Genomic DNA, 23,444 nt, shown 5'->3' on the forward strand with positions numbered 1-23,444 from the left:
CCAATAAACGTGCCCCTTTATTACCAGTGTACGCGCCTCTTCATTGCTAGTATGAGAGGGCCCACACTAACGCACCTCTTTACAGGTGCCAAGCGACTATTTGCTAGAGAGGGCAAGAAGACAGTATGACGTGCTATACCTGTCTGCTTTTTGACCAGACGTGCATGATTGGACTTGACAGAATAAGAAGATAAATAAATACACCAAATAATAGTACAAGCGGCGTTCGTTTTTTCGCTGCATGTCTTGTGCTCAAGAACTGCCCAGACCACTGTCGTGCTCGGGGATTGCCCAGACCACTGCCGTGCTCGGGGACTGCCCAGACCACTGCCGTGCTCAGGGACTGTCTAGATCACTGTCGTGCTCGGGACTGCCCAGACCACTACCATGCTCGGGGACTGCTACGACCACTACCGTGCTCGGGGATTACTATCGTGCTCGGAAACTATCCCGACCACTACTCAAAGATCGTTCTCCTCGGCTACATGTGATTTATACTCACATATAGTTGAGAGACATTTGTTTAGACCTTGCTACAAGGCTCATACTTTGCCTTCCAGCAAGCCCGGGGACTACATCGGTACGATGCACCTACCGGTGCATCTCGTATCGCCTGTACGACGATTGGGTTCTCAACTTAATTGGGAATTCTTTTTAGACCCTAGCACCACGTGCCTACGTCACCTACTACCAGGCTCGGGGACTAAGTGGGCACACTTCACCTTGCGGTGAATGTGTTTGTTTAATCGACCCTAATGCTTTGACTGATTAAACGGATTACTATCGTGCTCGAGAACTGTCCTGACCACTGCTCGGAGATCGTTCTCCTCGGCTACATGTGATTTGTACTCACATACAGTTGAGAGACATTTGTTTAGACCTTGCTACAAGGCTCATACTTTGCCTTTCAGCAAGTCCGGGGACTACATCGGTACAATGCACTTGCCGGTGCATCTCGTATCGCCTGTACGACGATTGGGTTCTCAACTTAACTGAGAATTCTTTTTAGACCCTGGCACCACGTGCCTACATCACCTACTACCAGGCTCGGGGACTAAGTGGGCACACTTCACCTTGCGGTGAATGTGTTTGTTTTTTGACCCCTACGCCTCTGATGATCAAGGATGCTACGTTTCAAGATTCACTTACATTTCTTTTCAGAAATACAAGTGGGCACACTTCACAAGATAAAAATCTTTTTCTTTTTTCTTAAGAGCACCATACATTCTTCGGACAACCTACTTCTCCGGCGACAACGGTGGTTAGAAATGTCAAGGACTCAAGCTTTACTATTCGGAGAAGGTTAAAATAGCGTGTCGCAGCATAATACATGGTGCTCGGGGACTAGCTGTGGGGGTATTAACCCCTATACCCTTACGGCTAAGATTGGGCCGGCCCAGATCAGTGGGTTCGGTCCACCAAAAGACGACGCGCGGCTCGACCAACCTGTTCGGAGTCCCGCGCAAGGAGTCAAGACAGATTTGGCGATCAAGCAAGATCTTAGTCGGTTAGAATAGGAATCCTTATCCGGTCACCTATGGCAATTGTAACTGACTAGGATTAGTTTCCAGATCTGTAACCCTGTCACCCGGACTATATAAGGCGGGCAAGGGACCCCTCTAAAAAACATCTCTCATTGACATACAGCAATACAATCAGACGCAGGATGTAGGTATTACGCCTTCTTAGCGGCCGAACCTGGATAAAACCTCGTGTCTGTCTTGCGTCACCGTCTTGTTTGTGGCTTGCGCATCTATCTGCCGACAATCTATTATCTTGGGCATACCCCTAGGTAGACTGCCGACCATATTTCGTCGACAACTGCTGGACCAGTTCATTACTTCCGATCATAAGTTCACCTATTAATTTGACTTTTCCTGGTTTTGCATGCAACACTACAAAAAAAAACAAAGAAAAACATAAATCATTGTTACAAGCATATCGAAAAACAAATCGTAAGAATAAGACAAGTTAAAGGTACAAATTGAAAAACATAGAAATATGATAATGCATGTGTAAAACAGAGGATTGTAAAATATAGGAAAGTTGGGTAAAAGGTTGTTTGATTGGCACAAGAAAAACAAATGAAGGTCCTCGAACTTCGTGCATAGGATAGGAAATTTGCCTTTACAAACAATATTTCTCCAAAATTCCTTAAAAAATCCTATAATCCAAAAGAGCTCTAAAATTTATATGCATACTAGGTTTAGCGATGTTTGGGGACCTTTTGTTCGGCAGGGAACAGAAAGAAAGAGTGGCGATGTCGGTGGTAGTAGTAGTACCCTGAAAGAGGATTGCAACATACTGGTACGGAAGCGTTGTTTTTCATGGCCTAATTCTGTCGGTGTCACAACAGAGAATGTTCAATGACGACAAATTCAATATTGAAGTTGTGTTGAGGGAAGTCGTATGTGATATGCACTAAACTGACCACCTCTGTTTTATGCATGTACTTTAAGGGCTTGGGCTCCTGCCGCAAAGTTGCTAACAACTTTATCCAAATTAACGATTCGACGGCGGTCTGCTTTGAGGCTAGAAGAGTTTTGCCGTTTCTGATACATATAAAGTACGTGTACCTAACAACTTTATCCAAATTAACGAAAAGAAAAGCCAGTTCTTGATATGCCAGTGTCAAAAGACGACGCCGTGGTCCACTAGATCACCGTTACATCACGCGCATGGGGGCGCACGAGATCGAGATGTACTACAACAGACTAGCCACGCTGTGACATCAGTTCGCATTGTACTCCGTACTGTTAAGCACGGGAACCGAAAACACGTTCATCAGGTGACACGACACGGCCGGGGAAGGCGGTGTTTGGTCGCCCTTTTTAAATTCTAGTCGCTGTTTCATCGAATATTTGGATATATGCATGGAGTATTAAATATAGATTAATTACGAAACTAATTATATAGTTTGTGACTAATTTGTGAGACGAATCTTTGGAGCATAATTATGCCATGATTTGACAAGGTTTTGCTACAGTAAATATGTGCTGACGACGGATTAATTAGGCTTAAAAAGTTCGTCTCATGGAGTACTGACGAATTATGTAATTTGTTTTTTATTAATATCTGAACATCCCATACAACATCCTCTCGATACACCTTCCAAAATTTGAGTACACCCCTAACGGAAAAGTTGCCGTTAATGCTGCCAGCCCAGCCACACCGGCCGCTGCTCCCTCCTTGGCCAGTTCAGTGTACCCAGCGGCCCAGGCCAGATCTTGGTTCTCTGCTCCTCCCGGAAAGGCGAAACGATTCGACGGCGGCCGCCCAGGACCGGAAAAACAAAACCCCCACTCACGCCGCGACAGGCGACAAACAACCTTTCGCCCTGAGGCAACAGTGGCCGCCACGTCCGAGGCATCATCACTCCCGCCACGTCCTTCTCCTCCTCCGTCTCGAAGCCACCTCCACAAACGAACGCAGATACGTTCACCGACGTCCGGGCCAGCCGCGTCCCGATCCGCCATGTCAGCCTCTGCTGCGATGCGAGCGACCTAGCGCTCCACCCCGTTCGTTGCATGCAGAACCTACCCCTCCACAGCCCTGTCGCCGACAGCTGGGCCCACGTCGCCTGGGGCCCAGAGGCTCAGTGATCGCAAGCAGGAGACGCCCGCTCCCCACGCGCCGGCGGCCTAGTGGGTGGTGGGTGGAGAAGGCGTTGGAGCCTTGGTGGATCCACGCACGCGGGCCGCGGCACCTTGCAGACTTGCAGCAGCAGCAGCTGCAGCGCCTCATCACTCGCGTCGCGCCCCTCTCTTTTCCTCCTCTCCATTCCTTCCCGTGCACAGAAATTCCTTCCTCTCGCCTTTTTCCTTCCTCCTTTTGTTCGCGTATATTTGTATTTGTTTGTGCGCGTGTAATTGCGTGCAAATACACGCACGCCGATTTCCGAAAGGAAAAAAAAAAAGAGAGGGCAAGGAATCCCCCGATTGGGAAAGATTCTCCGCTCCCCGGCCTCAAATCCCCCACCGGCCACCACGACCCGCCTCGATTCGCCCCTACGCTTGGTGCTGCTGCCGAGGTCAGGATTGGTGCTGGAATTCGGTGCGCCGAGCTGTTCCTCCCTCAATTCGACCTCCCTCGCGCGATTCGGCTCGATTCGCTTCGGTTTGTTCCAATCGGGGTTTGCTGCTTCCGCCGCCTGCCACCGGTGCGCTCCGAGCTGCTCAAGTTGGGCCTGCGCGCCGGATACCCTCTCGGCTGCTCGATCTGATTCCGTCCCCAACACCAGCCAGCCCCCCTCCGCCGCTGCAGCTGCCGCTCCCCTCCCCGCTGACCCCGGCGCCATTTCGACCCGTGCGGCCGGATCCTTGGATGATTCCGATCGATCCGGGACCAACAAGAGACGCAAGGCTTCATCATCACCTCACCCGGGCCCCGGCGGTGGATCCATGGCCGGGGAGAAGGCGCCGCGCGCGTTCTCCATCGATGAGCTCCCGGGCCACCTCATCGGAGAGGTCCTGACCTCGGGCGGGCTCGCCGCCGCCGACCTCGCCAGGCTCGAGGCCACCTGCCGCGCGCTCAGGCCGCTCGCCGAGTACGCCGCGTCCAAGCTCTGCGCCGCGCGGGCCGCGTTCGCGGCCATGGGGCCCGCCGCCCGGGGGGAGCTACTGGAGAGGTGCGGGGGAAGCTGGAAGAAGGTGCTCAGGCTCCTGCAGTCCGTCGAGCAGTCGTCAGGCACGGTCGAGACCTCATCGGGCAGCGTGAGCATCCTTCCTTTCTTCCTTTCACTTCACTCTATGAGGCCTAGTGAAAACTCAATCTTCATATCTAGTATGTACGGCCATGAGATTATCTTGTGTTTTAGAAATATTCGCCTCACACTCTGGACTCTGCCCACTTTGGAATACTGTAATTACCAAGACATGTTTAATTATGCATGGCTTATGTGCTAAAGCTTTAAAAGAAGCTAATAATTTGAAGCTGATAAGAACAAACATGAAGGGCGGGCCTGGTGCAAGCGGTAGAGTCTTACCGCCTGTGACCGGAAGGTCCCGGGTTCGAGTCGTGGTCTCCTCGCATTGCACACGCGAGGGTAAGGCTTGCCACTGACACCCTTCCCCAGACCCCGCACAGAGCGGGAGCTCTCTGCACTGGGTACGCCCTTTTTTGATAAGAACACCCATGCGTGGCTTAAATGGGATATTTAGCACATGTTAGTCATTATAAACAGATTTAAGTCATTCTTTTGCTAGGCAAATATAGATCAAATTTTCTTGTTTCGGAGTTGGGAGGGGATTTTACAACTTATCTCAGATTGATTAACATGTTAATGTTCCTGTATTGACATGCTGATATGCATTTTCCTGTGCCAAACAATGCTAACTTTGTAATATACTGCACAATTACAATCTGAAACCGTTCGGAAGTGATTGTTTGTGATGGTGAAATCCTGGTAAATTGAGTTGCTATTGTGCTACAAATGTCCTAATTACTTTAAATATAAATTATGCCTTAATTTCTTACATTGGGATGCGATTATAACTTCTCATAGTAATGATAGTTGCCATATAATTCCTGGTAGAGTGGATTTGTTCTGTACAGTGCATGGTGGCGTTTTGGACATACTATTTATCTTAATTATACTGAGTCTTGTGGCTTATTCAATATCGTTACAAGACTACAAGTTTACTAGTATTCAAGCTCACTGCTAATTGTCACGTTACATATTTTTTCAGAAAAATAATAATATCAAATGAGAAAAATCTTGTTGTCTTCTTGTGTGGAGACAAGTTTCCCTGATGTTGGATGGCATTGAAACCGCTACAATTTTTTTGTCGTTTCCAAATTGTTTCCTTATACATGTGAACCTCCTGTATGTTTCCAGATGCAAGTAGCCACAGGAAGATATCACACACTTTTGGTCCATGACTCTTCTGTCTATTCTTGTGGGTCCAGCTTGTGTGGTGTGCTAGGTCATGGCCCAGATACTACACAGTGTGCGGCATTCAGTCGGGTTTCGTTCCCATCACTTTCTCGTGTTATAAACATCTCTGCTTCACACAATCATGCTGCTTTCGTTACGGAGTCTGGGGAGGTAATTGATGATCTCCTTAATTGAAGCCAGTTATGCCTATTGCTGTATTACTACTTTTCCTTGCCTTGGTGTTCTGAAGGGTTTTGTCTAAATAGGTTTTCACCTGTGGTGATAATTCATCATTATGCTGTGGTCATGGCGAAGTGGGGAGAACTATATTTCGACCAATGCAAGTAGAAGCTCTTAAAGGGATTCCCTGCAAGCAGGTGGGACCACAGATCTTTCTCATCCTTTTATGTTTTGTCTCTAATGATACTCCTGTACTTGTTCCTAAGTCTGATCTACTTAAAATTTTCTAAATTGAATATGTCCTGCCACTCTCTTATAATTTTTGTGTGAAATTGTAACTTAGTTCTGAAGATTTCCATTGATTTCTAGAGTATTGTATTTGCACATGTTTATCTCATCCCCATTTTTCTATTTCTTGTTGAAATCACATTCTGTAGTTAATGAGTATGACTCACATGTTGAAGATTTTATCAATAAATGCCTCACATCGTGAAGCTTTCTGTATATATGTCAGTACTAAAAAACTGACTTAATCCATGTTAATGATCCCTTCCCTGCTTGGCCCCGTTCGCTGGTCTGAAACTTAACTGAAACTGGCTGAAAAACACTGTTCCGGCTGAATTGTTGTGAGAGAAAAACACTGTTCCGGCTGAAAAAAGAAGCCGAACAAGCCATTTTTAAGACAAGCCACTGTTCCGGCAAACCACCTAATTCTCTGTTTTTCTTTATGGGGCAAGTGATTCTCATCTTTTGATCCTTGCTGCTAGTTCAGTTTCATACTTTCTATTAAATCAGCTCTCCATTGAACAATGAACACACTCATTCACCGTGTTATATGTATCTATTTCTACGCTTATCTATATTGCATCTTTATATATTGTTTATTCACTAGGCTGCCTAGATTTTGTTCTGAGCCATTAAGATCTTTCATTTTGCCTCTGTAATTCAGTATTCGGAATCTGATGCTATCTTATTAACTTTTCACAGGTTGCTACTGGTCTAAGTTTTACTGTGATTCTTACAAGGGATGGACAAGTATACACTTGTGGAAGTAATACACATGGCCAACTTGGTCATGGTGACACCATAGACAGGGCCACTCCAAAGCTTATTGAGTTGTTTGAAGGCCCCACTCAGGTGGTGCAGATTGCAGCCGGTGCAAGCTACACGTTTGCTGTAACAGATGATGGAACAGTTCATTCCTTTGGGTCTTGCACTAATTTCTGCCTTGGACATGGGGATCAGCATGACGAACTTCTCCCTCGTGCAATCCAATCATTTAAGAGGAGGAACATTCATGTAGTCCGTGTTTCTGCTGGAGATGAGCATGCTGTGGCTCTTGATGCACTAGGATACGTAAGTCTATATTGTCCTGTTCGCATTCACATATATATTGTTAATGATTGCTCTCCAGGCATAAGTGTAAAGTCTGAATTTACAGGTTTATACTTGGGGCAGAGGATACTGTGGAGCCTTAGGTCATGGTGATGAGAATGATAAAACTAGCCCAGAGTTGATCAGCAGCTTGAAGGGCCAAGTTGCTGTGCAGGTCTGTTCCATTTATTGGCGAGGAAGATATTTAGCAAGCACTTTGCTTGTTAAATAAAAGTGGCATTGCAAATTATTTGTTTTACAAGTTTAAATCAATTCTTCTATGCAGCAAGACGATCTATACAAATTTCTTGGTCTAACTAAAGTGCCCTTGCTATTGACACATGCGTTACTTATCAGTTCCATGTCTGAAACCTTTCATATTTTTCTTATTTTTATTAGGTATGTGCAAGGAAGAGAAAGACCTTTGTGCTCACGGACGAGGGCTCAGTCGTAGCATTTGGATGGATGGGCTTTGGGAGTTTAGGGTTTCCTGACCGAGGATCATCGGACAAAGTAATGAGGCCCCGCGTTCTTGAGAGCCTGCAGGATCACTACGTTTCCCAAATAAGCACTGGACTGTATCACACTGTTGCAGTTACAAATAAGGGCATTGTATTCGGGTTCGGGGACAATGAACGAGCACAACTTGGGCAGGAGTACATTCGTGGGTGCTTAAAACCTACTGAGATAATGTTCCAAAAGAGTATGGAAGACATACCAATTGCAGCGCCTAGTGGTTAACTTCAAGGCCAAGAGCACCATTTTGGACACTGTTGCCTGCATATGTTGTATTTATATTGAAATTCTTCTTGGCAAGTGTATTTTATACTTTGTGATTTGTGAGTAATTTGGGTGAAGGGGGGAAGACGGAAGAGCAAGGTTGGAGGACAGTGTTGTGTAGCCAAAGAAGCATATAGTTTAGTAACGTGTGATGTATCGAATAATTCAACCCACCATTTTTCTTCTGTATAAAATTTATCGGTGTGTTTGTATTTTTTTCTTGCCCTCCATGTTTTCTTGGTTTTGTCCTAACAACTGTTGAGTAAATAGCATTTGCTCCCCTGGAACTTGTTATATTATTTGCCTAAGTTTGCTAGTCTCTATCACCTTGATTATCGTCAATTCGTCATCACTGTTTTCAATTATGCACATCATTATATGTGCACCTCTTATCTGAAAAATGGTGCCATACTGTTGGAAATTGCTTGCGTTGGCAGCCGAAATTAAAGATGTGTTTATGCGCTGTCTTATTATCTATCAAATGATATGCACGTCCTGCACATGCTGCAAGACTATTCTGGATGTGTAACTGTTGCATGAGAATGAGTTTTTTTAATAAGGTCGCATGAGAATGAGTTGGCATGACATTTGTTTGTCTGAATAGGCATGGCATTTCAGGTACAGTTGTCAGAGAAGGACGTGGTTTGCTCAAACTGCGGAAGCATTACGACTTCATGATCATGTGCAATCAGACCTGAGGGAATATTTTTTAAAGAAAACAGGAACACCGATACCATTACCAAGACTCCATGGCATGAAACACCGGTAACAGCTAAGGTGCTGTTTAGTTCCCTTTCATTTTGCAAATTTTTTCAAGATTTCTCGTCACATCGAATCTTTGGACGCATGCATGAAGCATTAAATATAAATAAAAAATAAAACTAATTATACAGTTTAGACGAAATTCACGAGACGAATCTTTTAAGCCTAATTAGACTATGATTGGACACTAATTGTCAAATAACAACGAAAATGCTACAGTACCATTTCGCCAAAAATTTCGCCAACTAAACAAGGCATAAGAAAAAGTCGTTTATGCTGACCGCGACATGGGTTATTACAAAGTTGAATTTACAGCCACAGTTAGGAAAGTAAAATGTTCTGCAGTAGGTATGCAACTGAATTCCCCAATTTTCTTCTGTATAAAAAATCGGTGTGGTTATGTTTTTTCCCCCCTCTCCATGTTGATTGTATTTAAACTCTCAGGAGATATTTATAGGTATATATGATAGGAGATCTGGAATACAAGATAAGTTATATTGGGTCTAAGTCTAATCTTATTTCACCTCTAAGATTCTATTTCTATCTTTGTCTCTAGAGTTTCACTTCGATTCAATTATCTCTATCCATACATAGCTTTACTTCTAATAACACTATATATTGATCTATTTGCTCCAAGAGGGGAAATGCACCTCTTTTACAGTCTCCCCTAGATCATGCTTTGAGCTTATTACACGGTTTCGATGACAACGCGAAGGCTTCCCGGATGCTTGCTGATGGCTTCCTTGAGCGCAGCCTTCAGGCTTGTCCTGTCCCACCTCCGTTGCTCCTCCACTCGTGGTCTCTTACGGTCAGCGCAATGCAACATACTGGAAATGTAGCCCTCGCGCTCGTAAACATGTACCTTAAACTCCACGAGGCTACCAAGGTGCTCGATGCCGTCAAGCACACCATCGGCTTGCCGCGCCCCTTGCGCGTAGCAATCTATAACCAGGCTCCAAAGCCTCGGCATGGTCCCCTCCTCGAACACAAGGCAAGGCGCCTCCCATCGGAACCACATCTCCCTGAGGTTTGGGAACGCCGCGCGGTGGAAAACCACGAAGCCTTCTCGGGGGATATGCTCCTTGACGTGAAGCTTGAGGTGCACCAGCAAGGTGAGCCTGGCGAGAACGACAATGCCATCGCTTGGCAGCGACCGGACTAGGATTTCCAAGCTGCCGAGGTTATGAAGGTGGGTGATCCAATCAGCTGGGATGGTAGAGAAGATGCATTCCAGCACATGTAGACGGCGGAGATGGCGCGGAGGCGGCGACCAACGAGCCAAGACATCTTCTTTGAGGCGTCCTCTGCGGACGACTATGGACCGAAGGTTGACGAGTTTGCAGAGGGAAGAGAGTAGAACTTCACTAGTGTCTCCCACACCATATGAACGCTGAAACAGCTTCAGCTCCCTGAGATTGGTCAGCTCGCCGAGCTCCTTCATTCTCCCCACATCATGGAGTTTTATTTCAAATTCACTTAATGTACGGAGGTTTCTCAAATGGCTGATCCCACCTGCCAGCTTCACAGCATCCGGAAGAATCAGATGCCACAACGTCGAGGGTAACATCTGAACATCCAGAACGAAATTACCATCTTCTCTGACTACCTTCAGTGTCTTCAGTTGTTCTAGCTTGCGCAGTTGTGTTAGCAGTTTCTCATTACTGGGAATGCCGTTGGTTCTCAGGTATCTCAGTTGGAACAAACTGAGAATACAAGACATGTCGTACCGCCTACTATCCATGGAACAATAGATATCAAGACTGATATCAAGATTTAGAACTCGCAGGAGTCGAAATTTTGTCAGAGAAGGCAGCCATTTGGTAGGCCCACAGAAGTTAAATGACCTAGCCTGGCTCAGAGCCATGTTCTCCACAACGTCATTGCTTTCTGAGTTTCTGACACGAAGGGATAGCCGACGAACATCCAAAGGGCCTTTCGTGCTATGCTGGCCATCAATTATAGTGATGAAGTTTTCCTCTGTGCACTTCAGTATGATATAGTCAAGCAATATATCATGCAGTCTACAAGAAAATACTTCCCCACAGTCATCGAACTCGGCTATTTGAATCATATTTCTGTTAATTAGTTCATTGAAGTAACTCTCTGCAATCTCCTCTTGGATGACACCATGCTTTTCAGTAACAAAACCCTCAGCTATCCATCGTCTCAACAAATCATCCTTAACTATTTTGTGATCTTCTGGGAAAATTCCAAGATATAGCATGCATGTCTTGAGTTCTAGAGATAAATCATTGTAGCCAAGATTAAACACATGTCTCAGCCATTCAAAAGCCGGGCTTCTTTCCAACTGGAACCGAAGGGAATGCATTATCTTCTCCCAGATTTCTGTCGAACCAACCTCCTGATGACTTGCCAAAATGCTGCCTATGGTAAGTATGGCTAATGGCAGCCCTCCACATTTCTTTAAAATTTCATTAGAAACACATTTTAAATGTTCCGGACAAGCATCTTCTGAATGAAAGATCCTTCTGTGAAATAATATCCTCGAGTCAACATCATTAAGAGGTTCCATCCTGTACACATAGCCATGGAAGCTTGAACAGCATGACTTAGCTGTATCCTCAATACGTGTAGTTGTTATAACCCTACTACCACAATTATTCTCCACAAAACAGCACTTGATAGTGTTCCATGCTTCTATTGTCCACATATCATCAATAACAATAAGGTACCTGCCAGAAAAAAAAATGAAATTATTCATCACATATACTAGGGAGAATACCTCGCGCGCTGTGGGGATTCCAGATAATTTAAAAAGAAATTAGACTATTTATATTTATAGTTATATGAATGAAACTATCTTAAATTAATTTTGGTTAATGGTTTGATACATCGATGTGGATAGCTAAGCGCATGTTATTGGATGAAGAGATACATATCATAATTACAAGTGCTAGTTGACTATAATTGTAAGTTCTAGTGGATTGTTGATGTGGCTAACTTGCATGTTGAGAGAAATCTCTTGTGGGGTTTAGCGTTATAAGAGTACAAGATTGCATAAATGTACAGTTCACAATTCTCACATGTTGTTTCAGGCGTGTGGGTCCAGTGTGTGAGAGGAATAATCCCTTCTGTTCCATTGATTGGTCAAGAGTTTATAAAGGAGTTACATGACTCTTCAATTACTAAGGCTCTTCATCATCGTGTTGAAGACGTTTGCCAGGGTGGCCTAGTTCCGGACGTTGTCGGGTTAGGGGCGCCATGGAGACCGTGGACGCCATGACCGTAGGGGTAGGCACCATAGGGGTAGCCGGGATGAGGAGCCACAACAAGGTGCGCCTTACCCGCGCCCGGAGTAGTGCCCGAAAACGGTGGCGGTGGACCAAATTGTTGCTAGAACGGGCCTCCACCCGAGCGAGCGCCCAGAATACCTTGGCTCGGCATGGGCCACATCTGAAATTGGCCGCTCCACGGGTTGAACCATGGACGGGGAGCACGCCAAGTGTTGTTATTACCCCGTCCCTTCCCTTGCCGCGCCCCCAAGGACGAGACGGAGGACGAGGGGCCGACAGCGTTGGAGTTGCAGCGAAGGCCACAGCCGCCGACGCAGGAGGACGAGGGGCGCGGGGGCGCCTTTGGGTGCGGTGAAGACGGCGGCCGAGGTGGAAGACAGGAGTTCAGACTCCTCCAGGGCGAGCAGCGACTGGGCCTCGAGGAACGAGGGCAGCGGAGTCTTCATCTTCAGAATGGAGGCCAGCCGCGGAGTGGTCCGTTGACACCGCGGAGAAGGGCGAGCAACAACGTGGAGTCGTTGACGGGCTGCTCTAGATCGGCGAGCCCATCAGCGAGGTCCTTAAGTAGCTGAGTGAACTCAAGCACCGGTAGTCACCCTGGGCAAGGCACCGAACTTGGCCTCAAGAGTCATGGCGCGAGACACCTTGTTGTCGAGGAAGAGGTTGGCCTCCTTGGTCCAAATGGTGTGAGCAGTGGCGCCGATCTCCTTGATCAAGCGCATCATGCGAGGTGACGACAACGAGTAGATCAAGCCAACCACGAAGCATCGGGGTCTTCAGGCGCCGATGTGCCATCGATGTGAGATAGCACACTGAACTTGTCGACGAGGGTGAGAAATAGTTTACGCTAAGTGGAGTAGTTGGGTGGATCAAGTTCTAGAGCAAAGGGGATATGGGTTTTGATATTGATTGTAGCGCGCGCCAAAGCGAGGCTTGCGGCTGGTGGAGGGGGGAGCAATCTTTTAAATAGCGGGCTAAGATGTTTAGCGGTATATATCTAAAACAGCTAATAGTGGGGCTATAGAGGGCTATAGAGGGATATAGCGGCTAAATTGTATATGAACACAAATAGCGGCACCCCGCATCAAAAGGCTATAGCTGGCTATAGCAGCAGCTATAGCGGGAGATTTAAACGAGGGGGGGGGGGGGGGGGGGGGGGGAGGAGCAATGATGGCTGCAGCCAGATCAGCGGCAGCCTGAGCATGGTCAGCTATGGATGGGGCTACAGGAGAGGAGGGCGATGGGAGAGGAGGAGGGTGGGTAGGAGAGGGGTCACCTAGCTGATACCATGTGAGAGGAATAATCCATGCTGTTCGATTGATTGATCTAGAGTTTATAAAAGAGTTACATTGCTCTTCAACTACTAAGGCTCTTCATTCTAAACTATACAAATTTGTAGGCTATTCATATTCTAATAAAATGTTAATACATGAGCTTGATTAAGCAGTTGAAATCCCCAAATCTTTCTTTTCTCTGATATGATTAAGTATGATTTTTTCTAAAAGACTGGGATTAGTGTAGGTACAAAAACACGCAGATGCAGATCTTTTGCTTTGTTGTTAAAAGAATAGCCTAGCCGTATGAGCAACAGAGCGTAATAGTACCTTTCGTTTGAGAGACGTTGACGGATGTCGCTGATGAGTTTGTTCTCATCTTCTTGTCTTCTAGAATACCACCTAGACTGTATGATTATATCTGACAAGACTTTGGCCAAATCTGGTATTCGGGACACCGATACAAAAGCGGTGTAGTCAAACTTGCCTTTGATGGCAGTGTACACCTGGTTGGCAAGAGTTGTCTTGCCAATCCCTCCGGTCCCCAGGATGGACACCACCTTCAGCTGAGGTGCCCCGTCCTGGAGCAACTCCACGATCTTCTCCTTTTGGCCGCCTATGCCTTGAAGGTTGGCAGCATCTTGGTAGAGCACCTGTATCCGAGGGTCGACGCGCACGGCGCGAGGATGCTCGGGCAGCTGGATGATCAGCTTGTGTCGATTGCCCAGTTGTGCCACTCGAGCCTTCAGGGCGCTGATCAGCTTGGCGATCTCACAGCGTGCCCTGAGCGTCTTGAGCTCGCGAAGAAACCCGGCCTTACTAACGTCGCCGAGGCGATGCATGAATATGTCCACGCAGTCCTCCATGTCGTAGGCTAGCTCACGCACCTTGCCACGGAGCTCCCTATGCAGATCGTCAATTGGCTCCTCCATCTGAGACAGCTCCATGAGGGAAGCGTTGATGGTGCTCATCTCGTCTCTCAGGGAGACGATGTCCTCCTTCACGCTTCTAGCCAGCTTGAAGTCCTGCGCCAGCAAGCCGGTGAGCTTGGAGAGGAGCGATGCCATTGCCCCTGAGAAGGCGCTCATCACTGCCACCTCCATTGCTGCCTTGCTGGTGTGGCTGTACGAAGAGTTGAGTTTGAGGTAGTAGTATATGCTCTAGTGAAGCTAAGAAAGGGGAGAAGATTTGGACACCGCTCCTCGCACTGCAACCGGTGATGCCAACTTCGACTGAAGCTAAGAAATGGAGCGAGGCAAGTCAGTGCAGTGTACCTTGCCTCCATGAACATGGAGACAAAGAGTGATGTACTGACTATTTTATTTCAAGAGTCACGGATGGCTTCAATGCTTTTTTCTTTCCACACTGCAGCTGTGCTAGGACGATGCCTTGTTTCCATCGTTGAGCCTCCCTATGATGGATTCCACCGTGCACCGTTGGCCAATGCTGAGTAGTGTGCAGCATCGGAGTCGTCAAACGGCCAAAACGAATAGGGAAAGAATAACCCACCCATGACTGCCTCGGTATCTCCCCTCTTTCCATCAGATCTTTAGGGCGTGTTTGGAACGCGAATGAACTCAGCCTGGCTCGCATGGGAGTAGTCAGGCTCAATGCATGCAAGAGTGTGGTGTTTGGTTGCCTGTTTACAGAAGCCAGGCTGTCCCAAGAAGCTGTTTGGTTGCTCGTAGGAGGACGGGTTATTACATGAGATCAAAATATATAAATAAGGATTAAGTCCACTTTTGGCCTCTCAACTATCATGTTAGTCTAATTTTGACCCCCAACTACAAAACCGTCTGGTCCAGGCACTGGAACTTTTAAAACCGTTTAGTTTTAACATCTCGGCGCGATTGAGGTGGTTTGCGCTGATGTGTGCCTGGTTTTGATCCACCATGCTGGCATTGACCGTCACGTAGGACGGCCGCGCGGGGCAAAACAGGAGCTGGCCCGCTCAGCTCTCTCTCCCCCGAACCCTAGACACCGCCGCCGCCGTTGGCGCCGCGACCGCATCCTCTCCTCCGGCGCCTCCACGTCCGTAGTTGCCCCTCGCCTAGGAGTCCTCCACCGCTTCCATCGCATGCGGAAATGGCGACCTCAAGCAGATCTAGCTGATGTTTGGGGACCCAAGAATCGCGATGGCATCGCCATGGCGATTCCCATGGTGATTCGTCCTCACCCATCCCCTATCGTGAAGGACCATTGGAGTATACCCCAATAGTGCTATGCAAATGCGGTGCAAAAGCTGCTAGGTTCATATCTTGGAGTGATTTGAACCCAGGATTGCGGTATCTGAAATGTGCACGGGCTCATGTAAGTTGTTCTCTTCGTGATTCATAGTCTGTAGATGCATCAGTGATTGAGTGTGTCTCTGATTTACTGGTTATTGGTTTGTTTCATAGGATGGTGGTTGTGACTTTTATAGATGGGTGGATCCACCAAACAGTAGTTTCATGAAGCAACTTCTGCTTGATTTGCGAGATGCAGTGAAGTACTAAAAGCATGCAATTGGAGTAGCTAAACACGGTTTGGAAGATGCAAGACTGGAGAATCAAAGGCTGCAGCCTCAACTGGAAGGTGCTGTCAAGCACAATGAAGACAGTGTGGCCATATTTCTTGGAGCTAGGAGAGATGTGGCCATTGTGCAAGCTGAATTGCAACTGGTAGCTCAATCTCGAGTTGAGTTAGAGGTGAGGCTAGGGAGATTGGAGAAGGAGAGAAAGTTCTTGTTTGGTGCTCTATTTGTGTGCGTAGGATTAGTGGCTGTTTGCTGGAGGCCTTGGATCATGTAACTGAATGTGTGTACCAGTAGGACTATGATGTAACTGAATTGTGGTGTTAGCCTTGATGTATTATATGTAGATATAGTTCATAGGATATCCTAGTTCATATTAGTAAGACTGTGATGTTTAGTGTATCAGGGCCATGTTTTAGTGAAATGCTCAGGACCATTGTAGAACATAACTTACATGTGTCTTGATAGTGTATAGCTTAGATGTAGCAAAGCAAACTGAATGAGCTGCACACATCACATCCACCACAATAGTTGGTGATACACAGAACATTAAGTTCATTACAATAGTTCAAGTTGCACACACATAGACTCATAAAATTTGACACATACATGAAGTTCCAGATAGCATAGATAACACACAGACATAGACATGGGCTCAAGGATTTGGGCCTACCAACAGTAAGGTAGAAGGAGTGGCTTCCTTGTGATCAGCTGCACTTGGTCTTCCTTCCTTTGGATAAATCTACTTGGGTGGTCCTGTAGCTAACACAACAACCTTGGAGGTAGATGCACCTGAAACTTGGAGGCTTGCTTTACAGTGCTTTCCAGACATCTCCGGTATAGTGGCCTTTAGGGTGACCTTAGCCTGAGCCCCTTCCTTCAGTGTTGTCTTCACTCTTGCTAATGACTTCACATCTTTTTGCCCATCCTGCAAGACAAAGGAAGTATACAACTAAGACAAAGAAAGTATATTACTATTAATGACCACGTGGAATAAGCAGTTAAACTTATATTGCAGTTAACAGATAACTGAGTGCAATGTCTTTTGCTACTAGCAGTAGTAGATGAAGGGCATGACTTCCTTTTTGAAGTTGTTCCTCTACCAGACTGTGAAATACCAACACTTCCTCTAACAGACTGTGATGCACCAGCACTTCCTCTAGCAGACTGTGATGCACCACCACTATCCCTAATAGACTGAGAAGCACCACCACTTTCTTTAGCAGACTATGAAGCACTAGCACTTGCATTACCAGAACCTATCCTTCTGCTACAAGTTGTCCTATTGTGCCTAATCCCTTTACATACTCTGCACCTTATAATTGTTCCTTTCTTGGATAGCTTACCTTGAGGTGGCTTCTTCTTCTCCCCATCTTGCCTTTTCCTCTCCTTTGGTCTTCTAGGCATCCTTATATACCTGGGGGCAATGGCTTTTCTCTGTTTGATACTGGCCAGAAGGCCTTGCCTTTCACTGGTTGCAGGTAGTGTGCATATGTCTTGTTGTACTCCTCAACAGAATAACACTTGGCTATGAATTCTTCTAGAGGTCTGGATGCATAGTAGATGCAGAAAATAGCATGAGGGTAGGGCAAGCAAACCTGACAACTGCTAGAACCTACAGGAGAAAGTTCTCTCATCTAAATTCATAGTGAATCTGTGATCCCAGTAGGTTACTTCATAGCAATTGTTGCCATTGCTAATAGCATGGCAGAACCCACTAGGTGTGACATATGTCATCAACTTCTTGTAGGTGTTTGGACAGATGAGACTTATCCACCTTTCTGCCTTGTTCTTGTTCTCATGGATTCTTACCATAACTTGGCGTCTTATACCTTCAAGCATACTTATGATTGGAAGGAACCTTGCTTTCAGAATCCAGTGGTTGAAGTACTCACACATGTTATTGTCCACAGAATCATAGAATGACCCAATTTTGAATCATGCTCTACTCCAATGCTCAGGATCAGTTCTCAAAATAGCATGAGACCCATATGGTGTCTCTTCCCTTAGCTTGTCATGTTGTAGTTGAATAGATTCATTGATGAAGACTTTGCACATCTCCCAAAAAGCTTCTGATACATCTTGTTAGTGAACTTCTTCCTCCAGTTAGCATAGATATGCCTAGCACACATCCTATGCTCCACCTTAGGTGCCCACTTGTTTACAACATTGATGAGCCCCTTCTATTAATTAGAAATGAATACTTAGCCATCACCATCACCAAACTACAGGTCAGTGCTCAGCAAAGATAAGAAAAAGCCCCATGACTCCTTGGTCTCCCTCTCTACAACTACCCATGCTATTGGGTACATTTGATTGTTGGCATCTCTACCTAGTGCACAAAGCAGTTCTCTATTGGTTAATCCCTTAAAAAAACAACCATCCAGTCCAATAACCTTCCTGCAATCAGCAAGGAACCCCTTCTTGCATGCATCAAAGCAGACATAAAACCTCATGAACATGGGTTCAAGTTCTTCAGTGTCAAGCTTCACTACTATTGTACTCCCGGGATTGCTTCTCAGTAGTTCAAGCTGGTAGTCAAACACCAGAGCATACTCCCCCTTAGTTTCATCATACATCCTTTGCATCACAATTGATTTGGCTCTCTTAATCTTTGAAATACTGACATCTGCAAACATTTCCTCTTAAATTGTTTCTCTCATACTATCAACTGACCACTGTGGGTTAGCCAATATCAACTTCTCATATTTATCTGCTATTCTCCTTGATGTCACTAAAGAGTTGTCTCTCCTTGGTGGGCATCCTCCTGAAATCTTTGAAATACTTGCCCTTGATGTCTTTGACAGATGCAAAACCCAAGGACACTTTGGCCATGAACAAACTGCTCTACACTTTGTGCTCTCATTCTTCATAAACTTAATCACCTTCCTTTCTGCCAGCCCATACCTGATGACAACCTCCTTGAATGTTGACTTATCACTAAAAGCCATCCCAACAGTGAACACTGGCACTAGAGCATTGGCATCAAACTTGGAGAATTTCTTCTCCTTCCTAACCAACTCTCCATCAGATGTTTCATCATATGAATCATCCTCTTCATCAGTATCCATAGCATGGGAATCACAACCATCCTCTTCATTAGCACATTCCACATTGACTTCATGCCTTTCCTCATCAACCATCAACATGCCTCCAGCTTTCAATTTCTTCTTTAATTCCTTTAGCTCAGCTCTAATCTGGATTACCTCCTCATCCTCTCCACTGCTCTCATCATCACCAGGCAAGTAATCCTTGTCACTAGGATCATCCATATCTGAACTGTGTTCCTTCTGTACAAGAGCCTTTTCATGAACAGACATTTCTTCTTGCATAACTAACTTTTGTATAGGAGCCTCTTTTTCTCTAACCCAATGCAAATACTTAGTAGCACCTATTAAGTCCTTCTTCACTTGTTCTAGTGATGACATGTTCATTATAGCCAAATCCTCAACCACCACATTATCTTCATGAGGTGTTTCCATCCCAGTGCTTTCACTGTCTGCTCTTTCACTCTCCATTTTAGCATCTTCCTCCCAGTCACTACACTGGTCCTCCCCATCCTCTTCCTCCTCAATCTCCATGTCATCAGCTTTCACTTCAATAAGCTCAACAAATACATCTGCAATCCCTCCATCAGTAACACATTCAGACATGTCAAAATAAGCCTTATCATCTACCAAAACTCTGAGCCCATTTAGTAAATCCTGGCCAGGGAACAACCAATGGAGAAGAACAGGATCTGAAGCATTGTAGTGGTCTTTTAAGATGTCCAATTACTTCAGGCAAAGAAATTTTATCATGCTCGATGAATGACATCTCCTCATTTCCACCTAGATAATGAAGCTTCTTCCCATCATTGAAAAACTCACCACCAAAGTGAAATCGAACACCAAGAAATTCCAAAGGGTCCATTCCTACAACAGATAGTAGAGTCTTAGGACTACGGATCCGAGGTAACTAACCTAAGAGTACTTCCATCCCTACATGCAGAAATGCAGACAGATTCAATCGTACCTGAGCGTGTTTGTCCTCTACGTTTCAATCCTCCAAGCCCATACGACTACAAAGGTGGCGGTGGAGGACTCCTAGGCGAGGGGCGACTACGGACGTGGAGGCGTCGGAGGAGAGGATGTAGTCACGGCTACGGCGATGGAGGCGGTGGCGGCGTCTAGGGTTCGGGGGAGAGGAATTGAGAGGGAGAGAGAGAGCTAAGTGGGCCGGCTCCTGTTTTGACCCGCGCGGCTATCCTACGTGGCGGTCAATGCCAGTGTGGCGGGTCAAAACCAGACACACGTCAGCGCAAACCGCCTCAATCGCGCCGAGGTGCTAAAACTAAACGGTTTTGAAAGTTCCAGTGTCTGGACCAGATGGTTTTATAGTTGGGTCAAAATTAGACCAACATGATAGTTGAGGGGCCAAAAGTGGACTTAATCCTATAAATAATCATCATCTGGACATTTATTATGGGCAACTATTATCTTATAGCTCTTAGTTTATGTTATTACTCAATATTAATCAAAATATGTTAATATCATTTAATATGTGCTAATAATGCATTAATAACGTAATTAGATGGCTAATTACCCGCACCACGCGAGCCTAGCCCTACAAAAATAGCCGATTTTTTGCGTTCCTCCATAGCCTAGCTACGGTGGATTCCTTGCGCGCGCAGAGCCTGGCCCAACAAATACGCGAACCAAACAAATGCCTGTTATTGCATCCACAGAGCCTGGCTGTGGGCTGATGCTGGCAACTAAACGCGCGTTTAAAATTAAAGAACCGCGAATCACTGGAGCCACGGCCTCGAGAACGACCGGAGTGGGGGTGATTTAGTCCCTGTCACGTCGGATGTCTAGATGACAATTAAGAGGATTAAGCATAAACTAATTATAAAATTAATTGCATAAGCCGAGACTAATTCGCGAGACAAATCTATTAAGCCTAATTATTTGTCTCGTGAATTTATATAATTAGTTTTATAATTATTCTATATTAATACTCTTAATTAGTATCAAACATTCGATGTGACAGGGACTAATGTTTAGCCCTTTGGAACCAAACACCCCTGTGTTAGACTACCCATAGCTTAGGAATTTATCCATGCTGGCATCGAGTTGTCCCATTGTGCATCATAACGCTAAGATGAAAAATCCAAGCCTCGAGTAAAGAAATGCCTCGGTGCTGAGTAAATAAAATATAATTACAGTTTGTATGCACCTTTCATTCGCAGTGGACAGTCTCGGCGGCATCGGCAATGAGATGGCACCAAAATATTTTTTTAGCATCGCCGCACACTGTGGCTAGTCTAATCTCAGGGCTGTCCCAACCCATGGTTTTCATAGATCATCAACTTAATAGCAGTCAGCTGGTGCATCACCTAACGAGCACCTTTTTTTTTTTAAGAAACAAGAGGGGTTTGCACCCCTACTGGACAACTTAAGTAAAATTTAAAACAAAGCATTTACAACACCGTATCACGAAACAAAGAAGGTCAGGAAAAAAGTAAGAAGAATTACACAAAAGCTTATAGCCATAAGTCAATTCTAGGATGAAACGCAGCCTTTGCTCTAAGGATAACCAGAGCAAACTCCTTCTTGAAGATTGACTTGCAGCGACGAGCCGAGTTTGGAATGCCTTTGAAGATTACATCATTGCGTACCATCCAAATAGACCAACACATAGTAATAATAATTTCCATGGCAAAAGCTAGACGCGGCTGATCCGAAAAACTCTCAACAATTTGGCAGGGGTCCTCAAAGTTTGGCACCACCAGAAACAAAGTGTACCAGCAAGCAGTTGCAAATGGACAGTGAAAAAGAAGATGTGCCTGATCTTCATCAATATTATAGTGGCAGAGAACACAACTGTAGTCAGGTAAACGCATATGGCGCCTGCGAAGCATAACCCTGGTGTTCAGACGATCCCTGAGAACCAACCAGAAGAAAAATTTCTCCACAACCATCTGAAAGAAACATGGACTTCTCGATGACTAATCATACATCTATAAGCACGATTAGATGCAAAGAGGGGGGAGCCCCAAATATAGATCCATTGATCAGGGATCTGTTGCAATTGCAAGCCATGAAGAATAGCCAAGAGCTGCAAATACTGATCATAAGCCTCTGATGACAGAAGGAGATGAAAAAGATCATAAAGATCAGCAGTAGTGGAAGCCTTGAAGAGAGAAATCTTCTCATCTTTGACAAATGAGAAAAGCTCAGGAAACAATTGAGTACACACAGCAGTACCCCAAAGATCATGCCAAAGGAAACAAGATTTACCATCATGCACAGAGACTGTAGCCAAGCCTTTGAACCGAGGAAGCAATTTGATAATATCTTTCCACCAAAAGGAGCCTCTGAAATTGGGTGTTTGAACTGGTAATCTATCCCTTGTATAGTACTTATCCCAAACTAATTGGACCCAGGGAATTGAGGCCTTGTTAAAGATTTTGTGAAGATGCTTCAAAAGAAGGCTTTCATTCTGAACAGTTATGTTAAGAGCACCAAGACCCCCCTCATCCTTCGGAGAACACACCATAGGCCAGGCTGCTTATGGAGGTTTTTTGCTATGAATATCAGAACCCCTCCAGAGGTAGTGTTTTCTATATTTGTCAATTTGTTTGACCACAGTTTTTGGGAGAAGAAAGGTGCACATTGCAAAAGTTGGAAGGGCTGTAAGAATGGCATTAGTCAACTGCAACCTGCCAGCTTCATTAAGTAAGGATGAAAAGGCAGCCAATCTTCTCTCACATTTGGAAACTAAGGGCCAAAAATCAGCAACAGAAGGCTTTGACAAACTCAGGGGGAGGTCCAAATAGATAAAAGGTAGGGAACCTATGGGGCATCCAAACGAGGTGGCCAGCATATGTAACCTCTTCTCAGAAATGTTGATAGGAACCATCACAAATTTTTCTTAATTGACTTTTAAACTAGATGCCTCAGCAAAGTTGGACAAGATTTCCTTTAAGTGAATAAGCTCGGTAACATCACCTTTCATGAAGATTAAGGTGTCATCAGCATACTGTAAAATGGGAAAATCAAGATCATGTGTCAATGGCAAGGGAAGGCTCAAGAGATTGTTGACCCTTGCATTAGTAAGAAAACTCTGGAGGAAGTCTGCTGCCAACACAAAAAGGAGAGAAGAGAGGGGGTCACCCTGCCTAACACCCCTTCTACAGTGAAAAACTTTTCCAGGGATTCCATTTAAAAGAACAGCAGATGTGCCAGACTTGAAAATAGCTTTCATCCATTGCAACCATCTAGGTGGTCTTTTTTGATCCATGATTTGTAACATGAAATCATGCTCCACCTTATCAAATTCTTTCTCAAAATCAAGCTTTAGAATTATAATCTCTTTCCTGCTGGCTCCTGCAGTGACACATATGCAAATATTCAAGGGCCCAGGCAATGCAATCTTGAATTGTTCTTTTT

At 45.4% G+C, this 23,444-nt stretch overlaps 2 protein-coding genes and 1 pseudogene across 2 annotated transcripts; 2 read left to right on the forward strand and 1 right to left on the reverse strand.

The window, feature by feature from the left end:
• Positions 1–3,695: 3,695 nt before the first annotated feature.
• On the forward strand, positions 3,696–8,423 carry LOC136541718 (ultraviolet-B receptor UVR8-like). The gene is made up of 6 exons (XM_066533769.1): positions 3,696–4,712; positions 5,837–6,046; positions 6,142–6,252; positions 7,043–7,411; positions 7,497–7,604; positions 7,829–8,423. Exons 1-6 carry the CDS (start codon positions 4,401–4,403, stop codon positions 8,168–8,170), a joined length of 1,452 nt encoding a protein of 483 aa, XP_066389866.1. The 5' UTR covers positions 3,696–4,400; the 3' UTR covers positions 8,171–8,423.
• A 1,236-nt stretch (positions 8,424–9,659) lies between these two features.
• On the reverse strand, positions 9,660–14,602 carry LOC136545838 (disease resistance protein RGA5-like). The gene is made up of 2 exons (XM_066537816.1): positions 13,830–14,602; positions 9,660–11,664 (listed from the first exon to the last, which is right to left on the reverse strand). Exons 1-2 carry the CDS (start codon positions 14,600–14,602, stop codon positions 9,660–9,662), a joined length of 2,778 nt encoding a protein of 925 aa, XP_066393913.1.
• A 116-nt stretch (positions 14,603–14,718) lies between these two features.
• LOC136543803 (uncharacterized) lies at positions 14,719–16,288 on the forward strand (annotated as a pseudogene).
• Positions 16,289–23,444: the final 7,156 nt, after the last annotated feature.

The sequence above is a fragment of the Miscanthus floridulus genome, chromosome 3 (genome assembly GCF_019320115.1).
Source record: "Miscanthus floridulus cultivar M001 chromosome 3, ASM1932011v1, whole genome shotgun sequence".
Taxonomy (NCBI): Eukaryota; Viridiplantae; Streptophyta; class Magnoliopsida; order Poales; family Poaceae; genus Miscanthus; species Miscanthus floridulus.